The 26799-nt window shown below is 37.4% G+C and overlaps 1 protein-coding gene across 2 annotated transcripts; it reads left to right on the top strand.

The window, feature by feature from the left end:
• The first annotated feature begins 1004 nt into the window (after positions 1-1004).
• On the top strand, positions 1005-26425 carry LOC135695149 (terminal uridylyltransferase 7). 2 transcript variants are annotated; one of them, XM_089109669.1, is made up of 21 exons: positions 1005-1127; positions 2959-3079; positions 6648-6755; positions 8106-8424; positions 8941-9026; positions 9470-9518; positions 10878-10947; positions 11634-11670; positions 11956-12045; positions 12784-12897; positions 13926-13987; positions 14755-14849; positions 15264-15311; positions 15602-15673; positions 16858-17235; positions 17690-17971; positions 18418-18767; positions 19277-19465; positions 20238-20415; positions 20775-21820; positions 23658-26425. In XM_089109669.1, the coding sequence occupies exons 2-21, from the start codon at positions 3008-3010 to the stop codon at positions 24540-24542; spliced, it is 4530 nt and encodes a 1509-aa protein (XP_088965795.1). In that variant the 5' UTR covers positions 1005-1127; positions 2959-3007; the 3' UTR covers positions 24543-26425. The 2 variants fall into 2 exon arrangements, with proteins under 2 accessions (XP_088965795.1, XP_065070206.2); XM_065214134.2 differs by having other exon boundaries at positions 8106-8430.
• Positions 26426-26799: the final 374 nt, after the last annotated feature.

The following is a 26799-nucleotide window of genomic DNA, read 5'->3' as shown; positions in this document are numbered from 1 at the left end:
CTAACTAAAAAAGGATCGCATGGGAACTAGTGTATGCATCGCACTCGCTGTCTCAAATTAGCCCCAAAAGTCCCTTGACTAAGCTGGGATGGAAATTATTCCTTCCAACGATTCCTAGCACTTTTATCCAGTTCAACTGACACATAATATAAAGAATAACTCCTTTCGACTGACTAGGTGCTCTATTTCATGTTTAACTCATTTGTGTTTTTTGGAAATGCTTGGTAATTAAGGAAGCTCTTGGTACTTGGTAACTGTGAAAAGGAGAAGCATGGGTAAGAAGAGCAATTATGGCTCACACGAGAGTCAAGGTGCCTTTGATCATATGCTTCAATACAACAAAGTTTTATCCCCACTCGTTATGAACGATTTTCTACAAGTTCACCCTGAAATGAATGGGTGAGAAAGAATAGGAGAGAAATAATGTGGGATAAGAAGAAAGGAGAAAAGAAGAATTTTGATCTTTTTTGTAAGTGGATATATCTCTAGAAAGCTAGAGAGGAGCCTCCTGACGTCATTTCTTGGAAGTTACGAGTGCGGGTTGCATTTATCGAAAACCGAGCAATTTGCGAAAAACTTCCGAACGGGCTAATCAGGAGTCTGTGTAGAACAGAGAATCGAAAGTTGGGAGGATAATATTGACAATCAAGAGTTGGGCCGCTTAATTCCTACTTTGGCTGAGCTTTTGTATTTATCGATACCTTAGGTACTGCGATGGTTTTCTCGGTGTTTTCCATATCAGTGACGGGAATTCATTTTTCCTGTGGAGGGCAATGACCACAAAACAAGCCCCCAACACCCCCGCAATTTCTGCCATTGTTCCATGTAACTATCGCTTTAATTAACTTTAATTAATTTATGTAACAATTGTGCAATTTTCGTTTCTAGCCTTGATAATAACTGGTAAATAATGTTGCTGAGTCAAAATATATTTGAATTTTGAAGATTTTCATTGATCTTTTTGTTGATGCGAGCTTTTTCCTCTGGTTTGTCCGTTAAAAGGAAAGAGAGGCTGTTTGGAATGAGAGGCCACCGAGAAAGAATGGGAGCGAAGTTTGCTTCTGAAGTTGGATTTGTTTTCCAAGAATTTGACACTAAATTGCAGGTTTCATGGCCGTGCACGTTTGGTAAGGCTAATTTATTGCTTTTATTAACTCAAAAGAACTCAGTTTCTAGCGCTCAATTTTGTTGATGAAATTTTGTAGCAAACAACAATTTTATTTTTGACTTCTTTCGAAGACATTCATCGACGTTGATTTTTTGTTTCTAAGTTTTAGGCCTACACGCAGGTTGGCGTGCTAATCCGGCTTGACAGATCTGTGTTCTATGTTAAGGGTTTTGGTAGTTTTTAACTTTCATGATATGCAACCTTTTTAATATGCGTCTGTACAGAAAGAAAAAACATGATTAGGTATGTATGGATGTTTCCAATCAACAAAAACAAGAAAGAAAGTTGATTGGAAAATTCCCAAAAATCAATCCAACTGCGTTGCACGAGATCTTCAGTCTTGAATAATTGATTTTTAATTTGCAATATCAAGTACGAACCATAATAATGCATAATGTGTACAATATATTTACTGGTTCTGCGGTACAGATTCCAACTTTCAAGGAGATAACTTCATTTCAAATAACATAACATTTCATCAATCAAAATCACTACTAGTCTTCAACAACTCACAACCAATCTGAATAAAATAGTTTAAACACTCCCTTATGTTACAATTAGTGAACATGTCTATGGTTATCAAATAAACAAACAAACTGTAGTTAGTATTGGGAATACAATCAAAAATAAATAATTTTAGTAAATAGAATACATGCTAAATTTCCCACGGCATAATATAAAAGATCTGTAAATGCATAATGGTAAATTATCTACTAGTTAGTTATAAAACAGATATGCGCAGTTACTTAAGCATATTCATTAACAGCAAACTTACACAACATAATGAAGTTAGACTTCAAAAAAACTTAATTCATATAAACTCAGTTTTTGAATACACTTATGTTCAAAAAGTATTGGAACAAATTTGATAAATGAATTATGGCGCTGCAATGGATTCGGTTTTGCAACAGAAACTTTTTCAGATTGGGCAGTCTTTTTCCAAATAATCTAGACCTATGTATCCCCAAAATGGAATGAAAAGTTAAGAAAATGCGTCAACTTATGAAGCATAACCACAAAAACATAGGATTCTTACGATCTGCCTGAATATAACAGGAAATATGCAGAAGGGTTGAATGGCTTAATAACGTCTGCTTTATTTTAGTAGAAATTTGTAAGCACTTTTCTTAACTCAGTTCTTGAATTTTAAGAACTTCCACATTTTTGTCTCAAGGCCTATAGAAATTTTATGGTCGATGTTTTTTAAATTGTTTGGCATACATAAAAGGCTTGAAAACATCAACAATGTTTTGTGAAAATTTCATGGAAATAGCTGCCATACATTTTTTAATGAGAAAGATTTTAAAAAAGTCTTTCCAAATTTGTTGCATAAAATGTCTTCGAAATTTCAAAGTTTGTCCCAATACTTTTTGAATAAAAGTGTATATAAGAAACTCTCTGTAACAAAGCCGAGCACTAAGATGACCAAAGTATTAAAGAATTATAGTATAGATCAACATCAACCTGAAGAAACTGTGCTAAAATCCTTCTTTCAAAAAAGTTGTGGAATAATTCTTTTTGACACTTAGCCACATATTGTTTGTTTCATTTACATTGAAAAATGGAAAGAATTGCTCCTTCTGACGTGTCAGCTGTTCTGTCTCATGTTACCTCAAGTAATGTTTTTGTGTTTTCAAAATAGTAACTTTTGCATTAGGTATTTAAGGAAACTTTAAGCTATGGTACTATCTAGATATTAAATTTTTTGAATGCTAATCTGACCCTGTTTGGTTTTATTACTGCAGTTTACTACTATGAATGTAACTTATGCTTAACACAATTCTTTGTAGCACCAATGAAAGGATGAAATTTAGGTAGTCACTAGCAAGACTTTGAGAAATGGATGTTGCAAAAGGATTCCGTGATGGTATGGGCGATGAACCTGTAGTGGTACCAGAAATCAAATTCATGGTAAATTTTTTGTCACAATTTTTAACATTTAAAATACTTCAAAAATAAATTATTGTTGATTACCTCATTATGTACATTTTGTTTATTTTCACTTAAGTCTTGTTATTGTCATTTAAAAATCTTACATACATTTTGTTGTATCACATATCCAGAAGCTAACAAGAATTGTTAAAATTAAGCTATGTTCCAAATGTTGAAATCCCAAAATATTTTCCAGAAGTTATATTTACCATACTGAGAGGCACCAAATATTTTTCATTTGCTGATTGTGTTGGCATCATGACAGATGCTTCAGATTTAAGGTTAAGAACAGAATGCTGGCCGTATCAAAGGGGTCAAGATTCAGACCTGTCAACCCTCCCGGTACTGCTGGGACACTCCCGATTTTGACTGCTTTCTCCCGGTCTCCCGGTTTTTGAAATTTTTCTCCCGATTTTAAAGATGTCTAGCAGAATGTCTAGGAACATTCTTCATCAAATATTTTGAATGAATTGCGCATCTTATGCTTCAAAGACAGGTCCATTGTGTTTTTTTTCTTTTTACAGAGGTATAATTAAGATATAATGGTCACATTGACTTTCCACATGACAAAAATTTTTTGTTAGTGCTTACTGATTTAGTGCTAACTGATTAACAAAAAAGCACTAAGAGTTATTATGAAGATACTTCTGAAGAAGGCTCTTGAAAAAGGCTCTGTGTCATTCCATAAGTGTCATGATCAGGGGTGCCAGAAGCACAGGGGGATTGGGGGTAGCTGCCCCCTGCCCTGACTCTAGGGGGCAGCAGGGGCAGCACTGTGCCCTTGTGAAAATTGCACTATTTAATGCGAATGGAATAAATATTTAACATTTCAAGTTCTTGGGTGAGAGAAAAGAAAGTGCAGTTAGGGACAAAAAGAAATCAAATAAAATATTGGGTGACTTTGTATGAACTTATAGGAACGATATTGTGTTGCAAGAATTGCTGTGGTTCCTATTTTTATCCCTTGACTTTCCATGGTTGATGTTTGTCCCAATCTTATTTAACGTGCAGAGAACACAGAGCCAGTGAGAGAGACAGTGTGTAACTCTGATGTGAACTGAACTAGCTGACTGACTTTACTTACAAATTAAGATGCTTATATACAGAAATCAAATTGCTGACTAAGGATTAGTTAGGATGATGATATGATGATGTAATGGAAAAGGAAAGATCTAGACTTGGGAAGAAGTCAGCATGACATAGATGTGTGAATGTGTAAACAATGGTATAGGGAATGTCCTATGGTATGTGATGCTGTGAATGACATACGTGGATGTCATGGTGATGATGGCATGAATGAGTAGGAAGTGCGTGTAAAATGGCCGAAGTAGAGTCACTACAAACTCATCTGAAATAATGCTCTTTTTCTTTTGGCGATACTTTTTAATGTAGGAAGTTATGTATAATAAGTTCAGTTAGTAACAGAGGCATCTAGAGCCCTAAGGGAAAACTGAGATGGGGCTCCTATTAATGGAATGAAAAAAAATTCCATCTTCCATCTTGTTTATGGGTAAAAAGGTACCCATAATTAATGGCAAGTCCCTGTAACTTCAAACATACCCACCCCTGAGCATCAGCCAAAACAAGAGAATGTTTGCAAATTTTCACAAAGATGATGATTTCTGGTATAAATGACGTTTGTACAGAGAAAGTTGCCAGTGAAATCGTTGCAAGGTTCCAGATTTATTTAAACGTTACAAAAAAATTTATTTGGGAAATCTTAGACCTTTAAGATTAAACGTTTTGCCAGTACCAAAGTATTATGTTATATAATTTTTCTGTTATAATTCTAATATTAGTCATTGAAATGTGCCCATTTGAGTAGCTGCCCCCACTGCCTGGAAATGCTTCCAGCGCCCCTGGTCATGATACGTTTCACATATATTTTTTCAAAAAGCTTTGAAAGGTAGGGATGACCAGGGGCATGTGGCCAGAGTAGCTGGATGGACAAGCATCCACCCTGTTCTCAAAAATTTTAAAAGCTTAAATGCTTTTTAGACTTTATTTATGACCCTATTTATAGACCAATCAGTTTACTCTCCCAAGTCTACAAACTCTTCATGAAGATCTTGAAGAACAGGTTGAATAACAATCTGAGTGACCACCAGCCGCCAGAACAAGCTGCCTACAAAAGAGGTCATTCAACCATCGACCATCTGCAGTCAGTAGTGCAAATACTCGAGAAAACCAATGAGTATAAAATACCCATTCATATGGCGTTTGTAGACTACGAAAAAGCCTTTGATTCTGTACTGCACAAGGCTGTTTTTGAAGCGCTAAAACAGCACAGCGTAGAGGAGAAGTACATCAACATCCTGAAAGAGACATATGATGGAGGCACTGCTCAGGTTCGGAACGAATCACTTAGCCGAAAGATTAAGATCATGAAGGGAGTGCGGCAAGGAGACACCTTGTCACCAGTGATGTTCACAGCAGCGTTGGAAGAAATATTCAGGAGAATGGAAGTTGAAGTGGGAATTAACATCAACGGAGAGAGATTGAACAACCTGAGATTTGCAGATGATATCATCTTATTTGCAGAAAAGGAAGAGGATCTCAGCAAGCTGATCAACGATCTGAACAAGGAAGGGAGAAAAGATGGCATGAAAATGAACAGAAAGAAAACGAAAATCATGTGCAATGAAATAGCTAGGAAAAGAAGAAGGAAAGGAATAATTGTGGATGGAGAACAACTGGAGGAGGTGGATGAGTACAAGTACTTGGGAAGACTGCTAACACCAGGAAATGAGATGGCGAAAGAAATAGACGAGAGAGTAACATCTGCTTGGAAGAGATTCGGACAGTACAGCACGTTTCTGAGAGATCAAAGAATGCCCATGTGTCTCAAAAGGAAGATCATGAACACTGTCATACTGCCATCAATGACGTATGGAGCTGAGACATGGTCACTTACCAACCGCCAAAGAGAGAAACTGGCAGTCACCCAAAGGAGCATGGAACGATCAATGCTGGGTGTTACGAGGAGAGATAAGATCAGGAACGAAGACTTAAGATCAAGAACAGGGGTGAAGGATGTCATCGAGAAAGTGATTGAAGCCAAAGGCAAGTGGGCAGGACATGTAGCACGAATGAAGAACCACGAATGGGCTAAGAAAACGACAGAATGGACTCCGTGGGACAAGAAAAGAGGAAAGGGAAGACCAAAGAGAAGATGGAGAGATGAGATCGAGCAGAAGGCAGGCAACACGTGGACCCGGAGTGCCCAAAACCGTGATGAGTGGAGAAAGATGTGGAGGCCATCCGCCAGCAGTGGTGTGACAGGCTAATGATGATGATGATGAAATTGTTTTTTTTAAAAGGCTTTATATTTTCCCATCTCAAAATGTCCCACTGTGCCCTTTGGGGCGACAGAGGCAAACTTTGTTGCAAGAGGACTAGTGGAGAGGCTGCAAATGTAAATTTATTGGCCCCTTTTTTCCTTTAGAAATTACTATATTGATGATTAGGTATTATTTGTTCAATTTTGTCAAGAGCCTTTACCTGAATTCATGGATATTTATTTCATTAAGTTTACTTTAACTTGCAGGATGGTTTGAATATCTATCATTGTGAAGTTTGTGACAAGTACTGTATGTCTTTGAATGTGCCTGTAGAAGTCCATAAAAACAGCCGAGGGCATGTTGATGCTGAATTGGTATGGCATTTTTCATTTTTTTATCTTCAAGTTTATTTTCGTGATTTTTTTCAATTAAAGTATAATGTAATGAATAGACAAAGAATTTAATGGTTATAGAGGAGGCTGTGTTAACACCCCTAACTATTTTATGTGTTAACATGACAGTATGTTTCTATCTGTGCACTAGGTTAATTATTTATTTTGGTTTTTGTCATGAAATTTGTCAACTGTTTGGCAGAAAACAAAATATGCTGTCAGATTTTTCTGAAAACCAAGGGCAGCTGTCTCTAGAAAATATCATAATGCCAATTCTTGGCATATTTTCAATTGGCTCAGATGGGTAGTCAAAATTTTCCGAAAAGAATCTTCACTAAATGAACCTGATTTATTCATGGGTCAGAATTTGAATTCATCATTTGCCTATATGTGGCAAAATCAAGCATATTTATTCACCTAGCCCAAGCCATTGAGTTTCTCTATTGCAAACCCAGTTACATTATTCATATTATGAATAAATTTGAAGAATTAAATGAGACTTCTCAAAAATGAAGAATTGATTGATTTCAATTTTATAACTCATTGATGGCATGCAAGGGAGCTGTACAGGATAATGTAATGTAGGACATGTGTGCCAGTTGTGTGCCAGTTTTGTGTAAGGGCCTGTAAATTGTTCAGCCAGTTGATTTCCTCTTGCATTGTAGCACACAATCTCTTGCAGTTCGGCAAGAAGCCTTGGCAGCTGACAAATTAGAATAGAGATTTACAAATAGAAATTGCAAGGCCCTTAACACATGAGAATACCTGCATGATGGCAAGCTACTCCTTGCAACTTGGAAAACTTCAAATAACTATTTGCTAAATGCTGATATAAACTGCCCTAACTTCAACTATGATCATATTTCCTTTAAAATGTTTAATGTGCTGTCAACATTTTGAAATTTGCTTAATATTTGTTTCTGAAAGAGAACTGCAAAAAAACTAGAAGAAGGCAATACATTGCCAATACTTCTTAATATCATTTTTATAAAAAATTGGATGGCCTGGTCAAACTTAACTTTGTTTAATAGTAAGTATGTTTTCCCGTATATGATACTCTATCAAAGTTTAAAATTTCTTCAAAGTTGTTTATCCAGATTTTTTATCACATGTTGCCTTTTTATCACCATGCTGAAATTATAATGTTTTTTATTCAGTAACTTAGGCTGTTGAGTGTTTGCAGATGATGAGATCTGCTTTTTGGTTGCATTATAGTAGTTTTTCTGCAAAGAAATTTTGTCCCTATCTAGATAGCTAGACTGCGAGTATGTAGATATGAGTGTAAATGTCAAACGAAGTATAGTTGTAATACTTTAATTTTTTTACATGAAGAAATGGATACAAAATGCTTTGAAGGATGACACAACAGTTCAGCTAAATGACTCCTTGGATAAGATGCGACCAGCTGTCAAAAAAAGGACAGAAAAGGGTAGAGATGCTTTCAAAGGAATGCCCTCAGCCCAAATTACTATGGAAAACATAGATGAGATCTCACCACTAAAATCAAAGAGCAGCAATCGAATGAATAGCGAAGTTTTGGAGAACACATTGCTAAATATCTCCACAGAATACGGCTTAGGGAAAGAGGATCTAGAAACAAGGAAAAGGGTGCTTCAAAGTGTTTTCACTAATCTTCGTGAATTGTACAAAGGTAGTGGTAAGTAGCTTTGTTTATAAAGGTGTGATAACTGTATCCCACACCAGGTTATCAACGCTGAATCTTGCATTATTTAAATAGTGCAAATGGTTAAAATTGGTTTGAAGAACCTTTTACTAATCTGGCCTTATAATGCTATATAAGCAAGGGTGGGTCTCATATCCCAGCCCTAATACGTGGATCTTCCTCATGCTAATTCTTGGGGATGCTGTTAATTTTTAACCGCGGGACAACTTGATATATCTATTTGACTTATGTACAGTATTATTGGAAAAGTTCCCTTGAAAATATTATGTTATCTTCTATCCTGGGCACTTTTGTTTCTTTGTCATTTTGAAGCTTCTAAAACGTTGCTTTAATTTGTTATTCAAATTTCTGAATCATTGTGGTAACCGCAATATTTCTCTTTAACGGAGCAGCTTTTTTCTCATTTTGTGTTGAGAAGATTTATTGTGGTAGGGTGCTCAATTTTTTCAGTTCTCTGTTTAAAGTGTTTCCTTTTCTGTGCAGATCGCCATTTTCGCCTTGAATTGTTTGGATCATCTGCGACCGGAGCTGGACTGAAAGATGCAGGCATTGACATTTCCTTTCAAAATGTACGTTTCTCTTTGTTGATCACCGAGCAATATGTTTCTGCTTTAGCTTTTCAATCCTGCAAAACAGGCTTGCTATTATTGAGGTTATTTCCACTTTGGGGGCATTGAGGTTGAATAACTAATGAAGTTCTAGTACAAACAAAATTTCAGTTTGGAGGGTTTAATCATAAATTTCGCTAAATCAAAAAAAACTCCTCTATATTTGACCATCATTCATGCGCAAGTGTGTTTTAGAAATTTGACCTAGTTTCAAGGGTAGCATTTTGACGCCTTTGTTGATTTTATCAAGGTTGGCATTTTCGAACCAACCCTTGAACTATGGAAGGTTTAGTGGTAAAAATTTATTTGGTTTTTTATCTTTTAGATTCATAATCATTCCATTGTAGTATGTTGCTTTTTATGCATATGTTTGAAATTTTCATATTTTTTTGTTTTTCTTTTAGTGTAGTGTTCAGGACATGTTAGGTGCCACAAAATTGATAAAAAATTCAAGTAAGCTTTTTAAATATTTAATTGAACTAGCATTCTTTGCGTGTCCAATGTAAATTAGCATTTCTGTTTACCGATTATAGTTATTGCACTATTATTGTTTTCAAGCTATTTGTGTTAATCTTTTAATCCCAGTGTGTAGCTGGATTAAAATAGAATTGGAATAATGAAAATGGTTAATTTGCAGCGGAAATTTGCAATAAACAAGCGGGGCTTGCGATCCCTTCTGATTTCTATGTTCTTACTCAACGACTAGAAAGTAACAATCTTCCATAATTCATGCTGGGATTCTACACAAGGTCTTCCTCGACTTCAAGAATTCACTTCTTCAAATCTAGTCATAAAGATCTACATTCCATTTGTTCCTTAATCCTTCTCTTCCTTCTCATGCAACTTCATCATATGTTAAGCAATAGCCCGAGAAATCAACAGGTCAACAGTTTAGCAAAAACCTATTAAAAAATTTGTACTCTTAATTTGCCAAACAGCTCGTTTTAAAGCTTATTCACTTTGCCGAAGTTCCCTTTTGAACAAAAAATTCTACAAAGCGATATTAAAAACAAAAACGTTGCGAAAATACTTCTTTACTTATACTAAAAACTAAAATATCCTTGAATATGCGATTTGTCACAACCTTGTCTTGACTGAAACCTTTCTTGTAAATTTTTTCATAAAAGGATGGGTGCTTATTTGCGCTGTGGGGGCCTATGAAGTATTTTTGCTTCCAGATTGGGTGCTTATGCAAGGGAGGCTTAAACGAGGAAAGGAGGCCAATTCAAGTATATTTTGCATATTATCCCTATATTGTGGACATAAATTTTGCTTCAACTTTGGTTTAAATGAGGCTTTCAAAATAAGAGTTTGAAAAGAGCTGCGAGAAATACACATTTGCTTCGGATCCCCGACAAATTTTAATTTTTTTGTCCAACTGAAGCTGAAAAACAATGGTGAAAATCGCCAAGGGTTAATGCTTGGCAAGAATATTTCGGTTTTCAAACAAATTTTCTGCCACCAAAAGAGGTCCAGCCCGAAAGGTTGGCCACAGACGGGTCCTTGTTTCGCATTTTGTACATTGATGTGTATGAAAATAGCCCACGCAAAGTATGCTGCTAAAATGTGCCACACTAATGGGGATGCCAAATTGTGCCACCGAGAATTTCATCCGATTTATTTGTTGGTACTTCAAGTGCCATAGGAAGGTGATTAATAAGGCAAGCTAGTGACGTGTTAAATGCAGTGTTGTAATAGAGTATTTATGTTTTTCAAAATATCTTAAAGAATAAAGTTGACAGATATCCTTTAATCCTATCTTTTATCCATCCTATCACTCCTTTCGCTGAGATTGCTACTCTTTTTTTGCAGAAGGCTACACTAATGTTGAAGAGCTGCTCCATCAAAATCCACCAAAGATCTCATTCACAGATGTTAAGAGGTATTGTATAAAATGTACATACATAATATAGATTCTTTTTGTTGTACATAAATTGTATTCCATTTGTCAAATATCCGGTTTTCAAAGGTCACATCTTTCACTCGAGATGAATTAACTAAATAGCATCTACGTTTCTATGGTGGACACTTGGTTGAATATTGGGGGGGGGGGTATTGGGGGGGGGGGGGGGTAGTTAAGCCTATTGTTTTGGTAAGATGACGTCACATTTTCCTATTGTTTAAGAATAAAATACCATTGTCTTCTAAAATATTTGGGGGCAACCGCCCCTCTCCCCCTAGGTGTCAGCCACTGTTTCTATGTTTTTTATTTAGCATTGTTGCTTTCTGATGAAATCCTTGTTCTCTTTTCTAAGTAATATCTAAAACTATCGTTGAAATAAATCGTAGTTTATTTTGTCATATTTTTCTCTGTTTAAACAATTCTTGGCAGTCAAATTTGATGATCGTTAATAGAAAGTTGCATTATCAGTGAAGCCGCTAGCAGGTTTCAGTAATCTGTTTGCTTTGTAGGACAGCTTTTAATTTCGTTTTTTTTATTTATTAGTACATTTCTGTTAGTCTGTGGAACTCTTGTGTCTTTTTAATAAAAATAGAGAAGTCGTTCATTTAACTTTGCATTTATTTTGCATAACTTTGGAAGATCATGACATTTGCATTCCCTTTCAGTGGATTGCGATGTCATTTGAGCTGCAACACTGAAGAGGTATTTGTCGAAATATAGCTTTAATGTGAATCAAGACTTTTCTTCTTGCATTCTATGCTGCTCGATAACCCAGTGCAATTTAATTACCCCTCATGTATTTATTTTATAATTATAATTTCGCTCTCTGACAACATTTTGCACTTAGCTAATCCTTGGAAAATAATTATCAGTATCAAAAGCTGGATCTAGGCTATTTAAGAGTTTAGAAGCCCCTGTAAACCGTTGTTAGAACCTCCTTTTTTTCTACTTGCCGACATGAGGTTAGCAATCTATTCTATGTTGCAGTACGTGAACACAAGCCTTACAATTGGAATGCTGCTCAAGATGTACAGATTTGCATTGCCATTTTGTCATTGCATAAGATATTGGGCAAAGGTAAGGAGATTTGTGTTTGGCGTGAGGCGTATGTAACGAAAAAGCTAGTGATTATTTTCTTTCTTCAGTAAGCATGGAAATTACTGAATGTTAAAGCTTTATGAGTTTGCAAACTTCGACCCGCGTAGCTTCGACCAACGTAGCTTCGACCAGCGTAGCTTCCGCTTTACTTTCAGTGCAACACAGTTCTTTTTCTTCTTTCACTCTCTTGCTACGATTTTCGCCAATTCAAAAGCTCTGCTTCTCTGCTTAGATTGTTGCCTACTTCTCATTCCATTTGTTGTCAATAGTTGGAGCATCAAGTATTTTCTGCTACTGGTATTGGTTTTTCTATCAATTGTAATCCACAGATAAGACAACTTGTTTATGACTTTGAACAAGGATTACAGATCAATGTGGCTCAAAGTAACTCATTGCCTAATGCTGTGCTTAATTTGGTGCCTGAAATACTGTTGAAATTCCTTCAAAACGCTCCTAGATATCGCCTAACATGCCTTTATTTTTATGACATTTTACACACCTGTAAAATCCACGTTTCTTTGTATATACAATTTTAAACTGTTTTGCAAAAGCATATGGAGCTTTATAGCTTAATAAATAAGCTAATTTTGTCATCTTTATATATCAAGATATATAAAGATTTATCAAAATTTGATGCTAAGAAAAGCTGCATCATCTTGTTGATTCATATCATCAACATTTCTAAAAATAATCCTAGATTCCATTTTCAACTTCTAGATCTGTGAACTGGATAAACCGGAAGAGGGAACACTAAGCAGCTGTTGCTTCCCACTGATGTTAATCCATTACTTGCAGACCATCCAATTGCTTCCAATTTGGGGTACACGGCAGGTAGAAACGAGTTCCGTTGTATATGAATTTACGTGCCAGTGTGATTCTGTCTACGTAGGATGCACTACCCAAAGATTAGAGGATAGAATAAAATAGCGTGTTCCGTCTAGTATTAGAAACAAAACTCATCCCCAAAGAGAACAGCCACCTTGGTCTTGCAGATCTAGAAGTACAACTAAAACCTGCGATTCTGCTATCGGGCAGCATTTACTGGCAAACCTAGATTGTGCAAAAAACTATAATGGCGACATGTTTCGGATTATTGGTAAAGCCCGATCGTCGTTCCGTCTAGCAGTTTTAGAAACTATCTACATAAGCACGAAAAAACCGCTATTGTGTAGACAAAGGGAGTTCGTTTTCACCTTAGGGCTCCATTGGTAACATTCTCAATAGGCAAGCGGCACTGATTGGTCGACCTCAACAGTCATGTGTTCGCGTTTCTGATTGGCCTATTTCGATCCACAACTGGGTATATATATTTCCTAGCGTGGAATTTTCGATCTATGTTCTGACGTTTTATACTCTGAAGAGTGTCAGACAAAAAGCTTCAGTGTATTCAAATGTTTGCTTTTTCCAAAGCCATTTTCAAGCTTTGTGCCACCAAAAGATAGTTTCTCAATTCTAAAAAATAGCGTACTTGAGTATGCTTTCTTGCTAAATTTGTTGCATTTTATATGTCTAAATTTTATCAAGGACAACTTTATGCATGCAAAATTTCCTTTTCAGTGTCAAGAATTTTTTGGCACGATTGTAGTTTTTTCTTTGGTTCTTTTATAGACGAGTATGCTCTTGAGTATGTCAAAATCTTTCCTTTTCATTTCTATATACCAGTCATAGACACAAATTTTGCTAGACTTTAGGTCCCTAACTTGACGTTCCACGCTCATTTTGCCTGTGACAATAATAGTAAGGCTTAAGAGATTGTAATTCAGTCCCCTGATTCTAGAATCCCTTATCCCGAAACGTGATCTTCTTTCATAACCGAGTTGTTTTCTTACTAAATGTTTTATTGCGCTTTATCATGGAAGGCTCGATCTTGGAAGTGCCCTGAGTCCAAGGACTGGAGCATGTTATGGACGGGATTTTTAGGGTGAGTTCCTCGTGTTTTTCTAAAGCCTAGCTCATGCATTGAAGCTCTGCCAAGTTAAGCAAAACATTAGGCAATCAGTTACTATAAACCGAATTGATCTGTTATCCTTATTTAAAGTTATATACAAGTATTTTAATAAATTGATCTAATCTAATCTGTAGAAGGTGCTGGAAGGAAGGTTATCAATAGAGGAAAGTAGTTAATCGGTTAAGAATGGATGGAGAGGGATGTGCATAATCGTGGAAAGTTAAGTCTGGTGGAAGGTTAATGTATGGGAAGGAACCTTTGAAAGCTCTGAGTTAAAATTTGTATGCATAATAGATGTATATAAAATAAAAGTTTAAGGGAGTTTTTGGTTGTTTTTGGATACAGAAGACTGAAAGAGTTGTTTGATTTTGCTGTTGTTGCATTTCCAATCCTAATTTAAGCTCGTGGATATAGTGAGCGTTTTAAATTGATGAGTCGTAAAGAAAGTTAAAAAAACGCAAAAATCAGATAAAAGAGATTGTAGATAGAAAAGGAATGAAGTTGGGAAAACGCGATGAACTGGGTGAAGTGGATATCAGGAAAGGGTGAATGATCGTTTTTTATGCAATTGGTAATTACAGCAGAAAGTTAATTGATGGTGAAATGTGATTGCTTAAGATAGATATCTGTGGACGATGGTTGAGAAAAAGCCATTAGAGACTGAATCGTGATAAGGTTGTCTTTGACATTTGTGACAACGTGAAAGATGATGCTTTCATAAATCTTAAATCTTTTAACAGATACTACCAGTATAAAATGAAACGTGAAGAGCTCTGTCTCAGTGTGACTAATGACCAGCCAAGGAAACGAAGGTCCACTTTAATTCATATATCAGGTATTGATTTTCATCTGAAGTGTATCACTTTCTGCGCAAAGAGTGTAAAGTGGATCTTTAATAAAGAGATTTTGTATTAAGAGATGGAAACCTTCGCGTCATTCTGAAAGAAATAAAGAGTGCCATTCAGAATGGCGTCCTGATTCTTGTGATGTGTTGCAGTTAAACTTAGTTTAATTATCAACAATGCTTATTATTTTCAAATACCAACACTAAAATTTGTCGCTACCTTGATCTTATATCTTTGTTGAAATTTTGTTTTTATCATCAATTGTTAGCATTTCGTTAGCTACATTTCATGTTTCAATTTCTTGGTTAAGGAGTCCTTTCAATAACTGTTCTTGCTTAAACGTTAGCTGTAGCTTTTTTATATTAATTTTATATGCATTTTAATTACAATACATTCTATCCTAGATCCTTCCTCTACTTACAACCTGGGAAAAACTGTCATGAAGAAGAAAGGTAATGCGGCAACCCTGTCTGAAAGCAGCATATTTTATTTCGCCTTCTTTATATTATTGGTTCTAACGCAATTAATTTCTCTCGTTTTTAAACCATTGTTTTGTTTGTCAAGATCATCAATATTTCGATTTGCCACAGTCAAAACGGGTATGATTTCCAGTATAGACAACCCGGAAGTAGGCCATAACTTCTTTAATTATTTGCTCTTCTACTAAAACTCTTTGCAGAGTTGCTCAAATACCAAGATGCTCTACTTCAAAGCTAAAAGCATGTTTTTCTGTATTTTTTAGTTTTTTTCTACATTAAGCACTGCTTCAAACGTTCTTTTGATTTCTTCCGGCACAAGTCAAAGTTATCTGCAGGTATGGCCATAATTTTTTTCTAAATGTTGTTTGAGATATGTGAATATTGTGATATTTCAATTTGATATTTTGCATGCAAATATAACAAAGCAGATAATAGCGAAAATACTGGACTGGAATTCAATAAAAGAGGGAAAATACCGGGGTCTGTTGTTACAGTAGAAAATTTAATAGGTACAATGCCTGCCAAAAGTCTTGGTACGTTAGGCCTTAGTTTTCAAGGGCAAATTCAGCCATTCCCTTTCCCACCTTTGAACAATTGTTGGTTTACAACGACACGACGCAGGAGAAACTTAAGAAGTAACCTTTTTTCTGTGACTTGTGTGATGTTTGTCTAAAATATCAACGTTGTTTTGGGGGGAAGGGGCGGAAAGTAGGGGTATTCGCGAAAAGAATTGAAAAATATAGACCCCGTTTACACTACAGAAAAACGAGTGGAACGCCTCGGTTCCGTGCCTGAAAAAACGACGATAGGCCTTGCGTTTACACTAGGCATCTTGGTTTCATGCTAGTCTGGGAACGGTTCCGTTCTTCTTTGGTTTCGCTAAAATGCAAAACTGTTTGGCTCCATTCCCATATTGTGCTTGTTTTCTCTAGTGTAACGGCTAGGAACGGAACTTTTTGGTAACGATTGAAAACGGGGCTCAAGCGTCATTGCCGCGCCATTGCGCATGCTTCACCTGAAAGTTCCGTACTTTTTACTCAAATGTAAACGGGTTCAAATTTGGTTCCGTTCCTTTTTGTTTCAGTGTAAACCCGATGAAAAAAGAGGTATCGTGCTTGTATGGTATTTGTCTAAACTATTGTTTTGGAGGGAAAGGTGTGCGGGAGTAGAAGTATTCGGGAAAAGAATTGAAAAATATAAAATCACAACGCAAATGTCAAGTGTTCCAAGAACTTTTTGGAACGTTGTAGTCCTGATGATGAAATTCGAGATTAACAAATGATGCTCTCTTTTGATTTTATCAGATCAAGATTGAAGCCATTACACAAATCAATAAAGGAAATAATAATTGTGATAATTATATGTTTACAAACAAGCATTTGTGTCCTAAAACTCATCAAATGAGAATAAATTTGTTGTTTGCGAAAAGCTTTTAAGAACATCGTGGGTTGGTACTGTGTTTAGATGGTGATTTATATCAAGTAGAAAATCAAGTAGATGATTCATTTGTTCAATGCAGGCAAAGATGGTAATCTTCAAAGCCTACTAGAAAGAGCAAGGCCGACCAGTGAATCAGAGAGCATTGCATCAAGGGACGGTTATCAGTCTGATGACGAACAAGATCTTGGGACTTCCGTTAAGGATAACGGACTGTCTAGCAATGATGAGGATTCCGCCGACGAAGGGGATTCCCGCAGTGAATCTACAGAGGAAAGTGATAGCAACGGCGCAGAAGATGACAAAAATTGCAATGATGACTCTCAATCCGTATTTGCAGCTAAAAATACGTCAGCAAGTGAAAACCGATTCCATCAATCAGATGACAGCGATGATGATTCATTTGCAAAATCGGTATCCCCTCTTAAAGGAAGGGCTAGAACGTCATCGAAAGGAGAAAGTAGGACGCTTCAATTACTTTCTGTTTGCTTCATTTTTCAATTATAATCAAAAAAATAGTTTTGACGTTAGGGGGGGGGGGGGGTTTATTTTTATCTAATTTTGTAACTTTGTGAGTATAGGGTCCCTTTAAAAATCAGCAACGCTTAAGGGCAACCCACCTTAAATATCTAATATCAATCAATTAATCAATCTGCTTTGTCGAAAGATCTTCTTGTTTCATCCCCACTAACTCTTTCATCCCACTGTATTCTGCAGTATTGCATTAGAAAGAAAGATGGCATTCACTATGGAAGAGAACAATCTTTGATCATATAAAGGAATCCCCTTACTATCGAGATTTAAACTGCAAAATTAGCTAGTGAATGAAAGATATAATAAACTTTTTTTGTAAATTGGCATAAGATCCCTCCTGAAAATGTTTTGACGCATTTATTGTTTATCTATCTTTATAGGAGACCGTATCTTGATCTCATTCACCAAAAAGAATTTCTGCGACGGAATGAAACGCCCGTTGTTTTGTTCTGGATGCCGTAAAATTGGCCACATTAGAGTGTCTTGCCCCACAGAAAACTACAATATCAACCCTCTGCCCGAGCTTACGAAAGAGTGGGTAACCTCTCTCTCTTTTATGTGTAATTCTTTGATGAAAATGTGGGAGCCGGATTCTCAGGAAATTCGAGTAAGAAACGAGAAACTAAACCTCTTGGAAATGCACATCCAGAACAGATATCCAGGTAGGAACAAAACTGCATTTATAATGTTGTCACGAAAATATATATGCTCTAACTATTGCTGTTGTAGAATTTTTTAACCGACTGGAATGCTTCTTTAGGTGAACGAGAAAATCCTAATTCAATGAATGGAAAATTGGAATAGAAATATATAATTTTTTTTAGTTTTCTTGAACCGCTGCATTTCTCATCTGCATTCAACTTGAATAATAATTTTCACCTCATCGCACAGATAAAAAGCGACTGCTTCAACTCTGAAATATGCAAATTTTACTAAGTAAAATAAAATATCTGCTTTCTCTGTGAAGACAAATATACATTGATTTCTCTTTTTTAAAACATTGATATTTCCCGAAGTTTTTGTACTCTGAGGTGGAAAGTTAATCTTCGTCACAATTCCCCTTTTTTGTACCACTAATCTTGCATAGTCAATACTTTTTGATTTCCAGATGCTGCTTTGAACCTTTTTGGATCTTCCCGTAACGGATTCGGTTTTCGCAATTCTGATATGGATATCTGCATGATTTTGAAGCGTTTCAAACCGGGCGAAATCGATGGGCAAAAGACCATACGCGAGGTTGAAAAGATTCTTCGTGGTTGCAACTTCACGTCAAATGTCTTGTCGATCAGAACTGCCAAAGTACCAATCGTCAAATTCAAGTTCAAGGATCCAGTCATTGAAGCTGACATCAGCTTGTATAATTCATTGGCTTTGAGGAACACGGAGCTGCTGCTGTCATATGCTCGTATTGACCCAAGAGTCAGGGAGCTTGGCTATACAGTAAAGTATTTTGCCAAGGTTGGTGTTGTGTCAAAATAGCTTATTGCAATGTCATGGAGGACGATGTATTAGCTAGTAGCAAGTTCTCTGCGGTTACTATCACTTGACCCAATGCTCTGGTCCTCTCTCTCATTTTTATCATTGGCTTTCTTGTGTGCATGCTTTCTTCACATGCGTGAAATGTTAATAAACGTGCCTTCTATACATCTAAACTGTCAAATTCGTGCGAAATGGCAAGAACACGTGCAAATGAAGTATAATTTTCGTCCGAATCTCCTCTTATCAGAATATCTGAGTCAGAATATCCCAGTCTACTCGTGGATAACTCAGTCCTCCTGTTGGTTATTCAATCCACCAGCGGGTAACCCAGGTGCACGTAACCCAGGCCACCTGTGGGTAAACAGGTCCACCCGCTAGTAACTCGTTCCGCACGCTTGTAACTCGTTCCGCCCGCGGGTCACTCAAACCACCCACAGGTAACTTATTCATCAGTTGATAAACAAATAATATGCATTTACCTCTTTCAGTTTTGTGAGATTGGTGATGCATCTCGGGGGACAATTTCCTCGTATGGCCACATAGTCATGCTCCTTCATTTCCTGCAACAACGCAGTCCCCCCGTACTGCCTAACTTACAAACAATCATAGCTGGAAACCGGAAAAGTTTCATTGTTGATGGCTGGGAGACTTGCTTCTTCGATGATATCCTCAAACTGGTATGAGATTCATTGACATTTTTATGACATAATGTACATTCGAGTTTGGAAAATTTGTTCTGAAAATGTGAGAATCGTTTTTTTGTAAAGATTCTATAAGATGGCCGACGAAAAATTTTATTTTACGTCACTGCACTAGGATTTAGTCACACCGGGCTCTAATAGCGCCACTTGACTGCAAAGCAGAAATGAGGCAAACTGTTACCTGTCCAGTGTGACCAGATCACAATTTCGGAATTATGCCAAAATTGTCATAAAATTATGCTAGATTTACAAAAAAAGTGCTAACTTTCAAATCAAGGCTATCCCCTTTCAAAAAGAGGCTAGAGCATGCGCGAATTAATTAATTATATATGTAAAAATAAGGTGGCCCATATTTTTCACTGACAGAGCTATTTTTAAGAAATCATCATTGCCAACTTAGACAGTACCTTACACTGAAATATTATGATAAGATGGTGTCACAATTTACTCACATAAAAATAGCCACGCATGCGCGTGTGATGTATTTGCGATAGACAGCGGATCACTTATCAATGGAAACAATGATTTTCTTATCAAATATTAAAATGATGCCAGAATCATGCTAGATTTCAAACTATGCCAGATTTTATGCTAAAGGACGATTTTTGGCCAAAATTATGCCAAAAGCATAATATTATGCTAGATCTGGTCACACTGTACCTGTCTTTCCTTGACGATAAACAATGATTATTCATTATTTCAACGTGTTTTTTTCATATGTGTGAGAGACTGTCATGCTTAATTTCAGCCAGTCGTTTGGCCTGGTTATGGACAGAATAAGGAGTCAGTTGGGCAACTCTGGTGTGGATTTCTGCAATACTATGTGGAGGAATTTGATTTCGAGTCAAAAGTCATTTGCATAAGACGAGACGAGCCATTGACAAAATTTGAGAAAGGCTGGGGTCGCTATACAATGGCTATAGAAGGTAGCATAATGTTGTATATATTGTTTTGAACCTGTTGCTATTTGCTATAGACACTTAGAGATTTTGCAGTCTTCGCTAGAGATTCTTCTCTGTATTATTAACAGTTAACTTTTTGGTAGGCAGTTTTTTGTCTTGATTTAGGACGTAATTTACAGAACTGCTATTTCAATGCCAGCTGGAAAAGTCCCTTCTACATTGTTATTGAAAAGTGGCATTACGTAATTGTCGAGAAGACAGTCCGACAACTAAAGACCAACGCTTCAAATAGAAATATTTTGGTAAAGTAGCGAGGAAATGGTAGTCTTTCATTATCATTATAGCTCTCTTAATGTTAAATGAAAGAAATTTTCTCCCCGTAGATCCGTTTAAGCATGACCACAACCTGGCTGCTGGAATTACTGAGAAGGTTTTTCGATACATTTACCGAATATTTGTAAATGCGAGACAGAGGCACTGTACCCCAAAAGTGGATGCTGGTTATGATATTCGCGATTATGCGTTCGATGCCGCGTCTCTCAAAGGAAAGTTACTGATGCCAAATGATCGATTATGCACTAAGTGTGGAAAGATTGGGCACAGGAAGTCAAAATGCCAAGTAAACAATTCGAAGACTACCGAAGAGAGTGCAAAGAGGAAGCCCTCTGCGTCTGCAAAGGAGAACTTGAACGAGATTAGGAGCAGAAGTAACAGTGGCCGGGTTTGTAAAGATTGTGGAGAGGCTGGACACATAGCATGCCCGGCTGGCCGGAAAACAGTTATTTCGAAAGAGATTGTCGATGAAACTGTAAGCAAAGATGATTCTGGGTTTGAGGTAGATGATTTTCAGTTCTGTAAGGATTGTGGAAAATTAGGGCATGCTTCATGTCAGGAAAGTCTGAATGGAGTTAATACGGATGAATACTCCACGAAGAAGAGAAACGCCACGAATTCTAGAAATGAGATTGAAGTTGCTCAAGCATGTAAAGTTGGAGAAGTGCTTGAGCACACGCCTCCGCAAAATGCAAATAAGTCTGATTTGGCCAATAAAGCAGCACCATCTGAGATTGCTTTGTTAAAAACGCTCCAAGACTTAAGTTTGGCTGACAATCCATTTTTCGGAAAGGCAGCCAGGAATGGTGTCGGTGAAAGTGCCAGGCTTAATTTCCCAGCTGATCTCAGGGCATTCGGCAATACGTTTACGCAAAGACAAAGGGGAATTCAGCAGTTTATTCCAGGAGAATCGGCAACGGATTCCAGCTCTAGCACTTCAGAAGACAGTGACGATGAATGCAGTTTAAAAAGTGCGCACGGAGGAGCAATTAAATTGGCAAGCGGGAAGCAAGCTCTGAAGAAGGAAAGTGAAGGGGACAAAAAGGCTAAAAAGAAGAAATATCGAAAGAGGCGACAGCATGTTAAAAAGGAGACTGTTAGTAGATATTTTTCTTTATTTTCTCACTGTTTTTCGACAGCTAAAATGGAAAGGCATAAAACAGTTTTTCAAGCATTCGTTATAAAGCTTCGAGCTTTCTAGGCCATTTTTCATTCGAGACGATCTTATAAACATCGTAAAATATGGGTTGCTGGAAGGCTTGCTTAAGTAGCATTAAACCACAAAGGTTTTTTTTTGGCTACATCATCCTTTTACTTGTACAAGTCACTGAACAACAAGGCCAGATTTTTGTTGACAGATAGAGTTCGCTTTTACTTTGAGCACCTTCACGTCACTTTTGGCTCAATGCATTTGCTATCAAACGGCTTTGTACATTGGAAAATAAATTTTTTGATCAATACTTGATATCAATTTAAGTATTTCAAAAGTTATCACGCCCACAACCTGCTTTAAGCCCCGGCCAAACGCTCTCGACATTTCACTCGAGAACGCTCGATATTTTGTCGAATCAAATGTTGAGAGCGTTTGGCCACCTTGTTGATTTCTGTCGAGCCTTGTCGAGACAAATTTATACAAGGTCAAAATTTTCGAGTGGTAACGCGCGCTATTGTTTTAGGCGTTGTCGAACGTTGTCGAGAGCATTTGGCCAGACCCTCGACATTCTGCTCGACTTTTGCGAATGAACCCATGCGAAATATGCAACACATCTTAATTTTGCCCGCCAAAGTTGTGTTTGCTTTGTGATTTCTTCGGATTTCTAAATTTCGGCTCGAAAAAAATTAAAATGGAAAGTTGCAGTCAATTCGATCTCACGTTTGATGAACGTTGCAATTTCTATAAAGAAGGACAGAGATTAATGCTAGCTCTTCAAGCAGCGAAAAAGAGGAATTCAAGCCTTGATGAAAGAGCGAAAAATTTTTTAATGATGCTAGCAGCAAAAAATTAATGTGGCTTAAAGTGAAGAATTAATGGGGGTTTTAATGAACGTTAAATGTTGCAATCCCCGTTTCGCGTTCAGTATTAAAGGCGGCCTGCTCTTTGGTTTCGGCGTGATCGCTGCTGTCTCACGTGATATTGGCATCCGTTGTTGACAACTTGCTATTGATGGAAACTGTTACTAATCAGTACGAGGTGAGTTCATGTGACCAGTTTAAGGTCAACCAATAGCATCGCAGTCGTGAAAATCGTGGCTCAGCGAATTTTGGCACTTTGGGTATACCCAATCCATTTTATCATGACTCAATGCCTTTAATGTTCAGTGTTGACTTTTTTGTTAATTTTAGTGCCAACAGTTTCTTAAAGGTTTCTTAAATACCAAAAAACGTAACAAGAGATAACATGAACCGCACACACTTATAAGTGACAAGGAACTCTTCTTTCTATTTTCTATGTAAATTAAACAGGCAATAGGTGTCTAATCGTGGGAAAGAATCCTTCCCATCCCATCTCTTAGCTAACGATTTCCGATCAGTTTCTTAAGGTTGAGGTGGGTCAATTCTATGGTTTCTTAATTTTTTAATTATATTAGGGCACGGTTTCTTAAAGACTGTTAAAGAAATGGGTGTATTTAATAAATGCTGACCCTGAGATTCCTACATGACCTCTAAAACAAGACCTAGAGACAGTCTTGACTCTTGGCTTAACTACGTATTTTTTCTTTGCTACATAGGGTGAATATGCTGTTCTTGCAGAAGAATTCTCATTTTTTCCACCACTGTTGTCCAAGAATGTATTCTATCAACCTGTTCCGTGTGAAATTCCGCCATCCTAACCATGCATACTCTGTAAATCAGATTACTCTAAACATCACTGGAATTTTAACTTGGTTGGAAGTTTAATCAATTTTTACAATTTGGTTTTTATTTTTTCACAGGAAGTTATTGAAGAGTCAAAAACAGGTCCCACAAAGAGATTTTCTAGGCCCATGTTGATGGAGGTTACTCCAAACCAACAGAAAACAATCGTCCCTGATGCAAATAGTCGATCCGAGAATTCCTCGAAATTTCTTAAAGATGGAATCCAGAATAATATGCCTCCAAAAGTCGTTAAAACGAATTTGCAGCGATCAAAAAATAACCAAGAGTTTCTGAGTATGCTGTCGTTTCAAAGTAATGATGCTGGTCCAAAGGTAGATCGTAACAACCAGAAGATGGGCGGAAACAAGAATTACGCCCAAAGTAGCGTGGATTTGCGGAGCACAGAAAGATTTGATATCGGTGGTACATATGACATATCTCAGAATGCACCTAGAGACGGAAATGGTGGAAAAGGCGACAGTGGAGACGGAGGTAGTGGCAGAAGTAGGGGTGGTGGAAGAGGCGGTGATAGGGGTGGTGGAAGAGGCGGTGGTAGAGGTGGTGGAAGAGGCGGAGGTGGGTTTGGCGGAAGAGGCGGTGATAAGGGTGGTGGAAGAGGCGGTGATAGGGGTGGTGGAAGAGGCGGTGATAGGGGTGGTGGAAGAGGCGGTGGTAGAGGTGGTGGAAGAGGCGGAGGTGGGTTTGGCGGAAGAGGCGGTGATAGGGGTGGCGGAAGAGGCAAAGGTAGGGGTGGAGCCAGTGCTCAAGGAATGAGGCAAGGAAGTACCCAAGATATGTTGCAAGGACTTCTTCGAGAACCATCAGAGAATCGGTCTGAGGGGCAAAATGTAAGTCATCATAGGGGCCGTGGGGCCCGAGGGCGTCAAGGCAGGCGGAGCAATGCTAGAGGTGGCTTGGGAGGAGAAGGCGAGAGAAGAGGCAACTACCGCGATGAACTGTAAACGTTTTGTGCTCAAAATTTCACGAAATTTTAGTAACTGGCAAGAATTTTTGAGTCATAAATGAATCACAGTTATGGCAAAGAGAAGGGTGTGTCATTATCTGAGATCTTGTTAAATTGTTAATATTTGCATCATAGCTGTCTTTTTGCAGCCAAATTTGGATCTTTTGAGGTAAAATCATTTGACCTAAAACCAGCTCGCTTCTGTATTGCAATAATGTCCTCGCCATGCAGTTGTATCTGTTATTTAAGAGGTCTCCTTTTTTGCCAGCTACAAACCCCGAACCGCACCCTTAAACTACAGAACACTAGACATTCAGCCTATACTAATATCAAGATAAAATATATTCAACATTTTCTCACCGTTGTAATTGCATGGACTCTTATCGATCGTTTCTTATCGATTTGTCTGAGATGAAAACTATTTAGTTAATATCGCATGAATTGTTTGATCCTCAGCAAAGAACGAGATTGCGAATGAGCTGTTTTGAAAACATTTGAGCAACAAATCTTGGCTGCAGTTGAAAAGGATAGCTTGAAAAGGTAGTTTTATGTCGAGTTTAGTACTGAAATTGCTAGTGTTCCAAAACGATATCTTTTGCTTTAAATCTAATGCATTGGCCAACGAAATGTGTTCCTAGACACAGTCTTAAGATTCGGTTGTCGTTTTTTCAATGGATTTGTACCTCATTTTAGAAATGTGATTTTAGTCCATCGTAGTTTAAATTTTAGTCAGATATGTATAACTTTTATTGTGAACGTTTAAATTTATTTGATATTAATGTTGATTAGAGTCGATACGCGGCTTTTCTTTTCAGAAATGTTTCAAACCCTGGGATTGAACATTTTGGTGCATATCACTGCTCGTGCACACGCCCGGGTAATTTTGTAGCGTATGCTAGACGGAGGCTGCCTTTCCACTAGCCGGGGTTGAAACAAAAACGTGTTAAAATGTATCCGTACTCATTATGTGGGCGTCTAAAGAGGTACCGCCCACTGATCTATAAAAAAGACTGGATCGAGCTTCTAATGTAACCCGAGTGTCGCTATCCGAGAAGAGGGCCCCAGAACAGCCCATGCTAGGAGACGGCCTTAAGTGTCAGTCATAGCAATGTTTTCAGCTGCTCTGGCCTTGTTTTTTCTCAGGCAGCATTACAGCTCTCACTTATTCATATCGTTCAAGTATTGCTTTTGAGGAATGGCTTCCTGCTATTGTTTGGGGCCCTCTTCCTTTTGAAATTGAACAGGCCTCAAACTTTGGTGTTTCAAGACAATATGAAGCTCGATCCAGTCTTTTTTATAGGTCAGTGGTACCGCCGGCGACAGGGGGCATCTAACTCTACTAAGGGCCTTGATAACTGTCTTCGAAGGATTTGTTGAAGCCTCTTGCCCAACCGGCATGCCTAGCGGTAGCTGTCTTTTTATGCGACGAGACGTTGACTGTGTGTTTTTATTTTCATTCAATACGATATTAGGCCGGATTTAAAATCACAGTTGCAAAGCATGCCGGTTGCGCAAAAGCTTTTAAGCAAGATCGATAATGAACAGAAAAATCAAAGGTTATTATGTTGCCGCCCAATAGTATAATTATTATCCAATGCTGCTATTTTTGTCGATTTCTGAATCCAGTAGCCTCCTTAATGAAGCCTGTATTTTTACTTTGATTCGTTGCCAACTTTGCGTCGAAGCATAGATTCAGCTAAAATGTTTTTTGGTGTTATGACACTAATAAGGACCTTTTTCATTGTTAAAGTCAACTCTACTTGTTCATTTGTCGTAGATTGTTAATCAATTCATGGAGAAAAGTGTCCATATATCTAGTGAAAGTTATTTTGTTGTACTATGTATCCTGTGCATCAACTAAAGCAACTGGCAGTCCCTTCACTGAATGTATACTCTTTGCATACACTCTTTATAAGAAGAACCAGTAGGTTGAAGTTCTTTGTTTTAAAAATATTTGGGGCTGGACTGTTCTTAATTTCTTAAATTATTGAAGTGTGAGCGGTGCTAATTGCATTGAAGAGCAGTGCTAAGGCCCCTTTTGCCAACAAAGTGAGTAAGCCACCCTTTATTTGCCGACAAATTTCGAAATTCACTGAGAAAGCACTCCTAAATTGTAAAAAACTCCTCGTTTTAAGGAAGGAATTTTTTAAGGGGGTTTCATAACTTCGTTCAAAATTACATTATACAGTGTATTTCAGCCTTGGATTGTTCTTGATTTGTTCCCAGCTTTTGGCCAGTTTTGAGGCTCGTTTTCT

The sequence above is a fragment of the Rhopilema esculentum genome, chromosome 8 (genome assembly GCF_057945365.1).
Source record: "Rhopilema esculentum isolate cy_ngs chromosome 8, ASM5794536v1, whole genome shotgun sequence".
NCBI classification, from domain to species: domain Eukaryota; kingdom Metazoa; phylum Cnidaria; class Scyphozoa; order Rhizostomeae; family Rhizostomatidae; genus Rhopilema; species Rhopilema esculentum.
Note: the sequence above shows the minus strand (reverse complement) of the source record. Positions and strands in the feature narration are given on the sequence as shown.

Bases quoted from the DNA above. Each gene is read 5' to 3' on its own strand.
- LOC135695149 (XM_065214134.2), top strand. From the start codon at position 3,008: ATGGATGTTGCAAAAGGATTCCGTGATGGTATGGGCGATGAACCTGTA. The intron at 9,027-9,469 runs GTACGTTTCTCT...TTTTTCTTTTAG, and splicing joins TTGACATTTCCTTTCAAAAT to TGTAGTGTTCAGGACATGTT. The intron at 21,821-23,657 runs GTTAGTAGATAT...ATTTTTTCACAG, and splicing joins AGCATGTTAAAAAGGAGACT to GAAGTTATTGAAGAGTCAAA.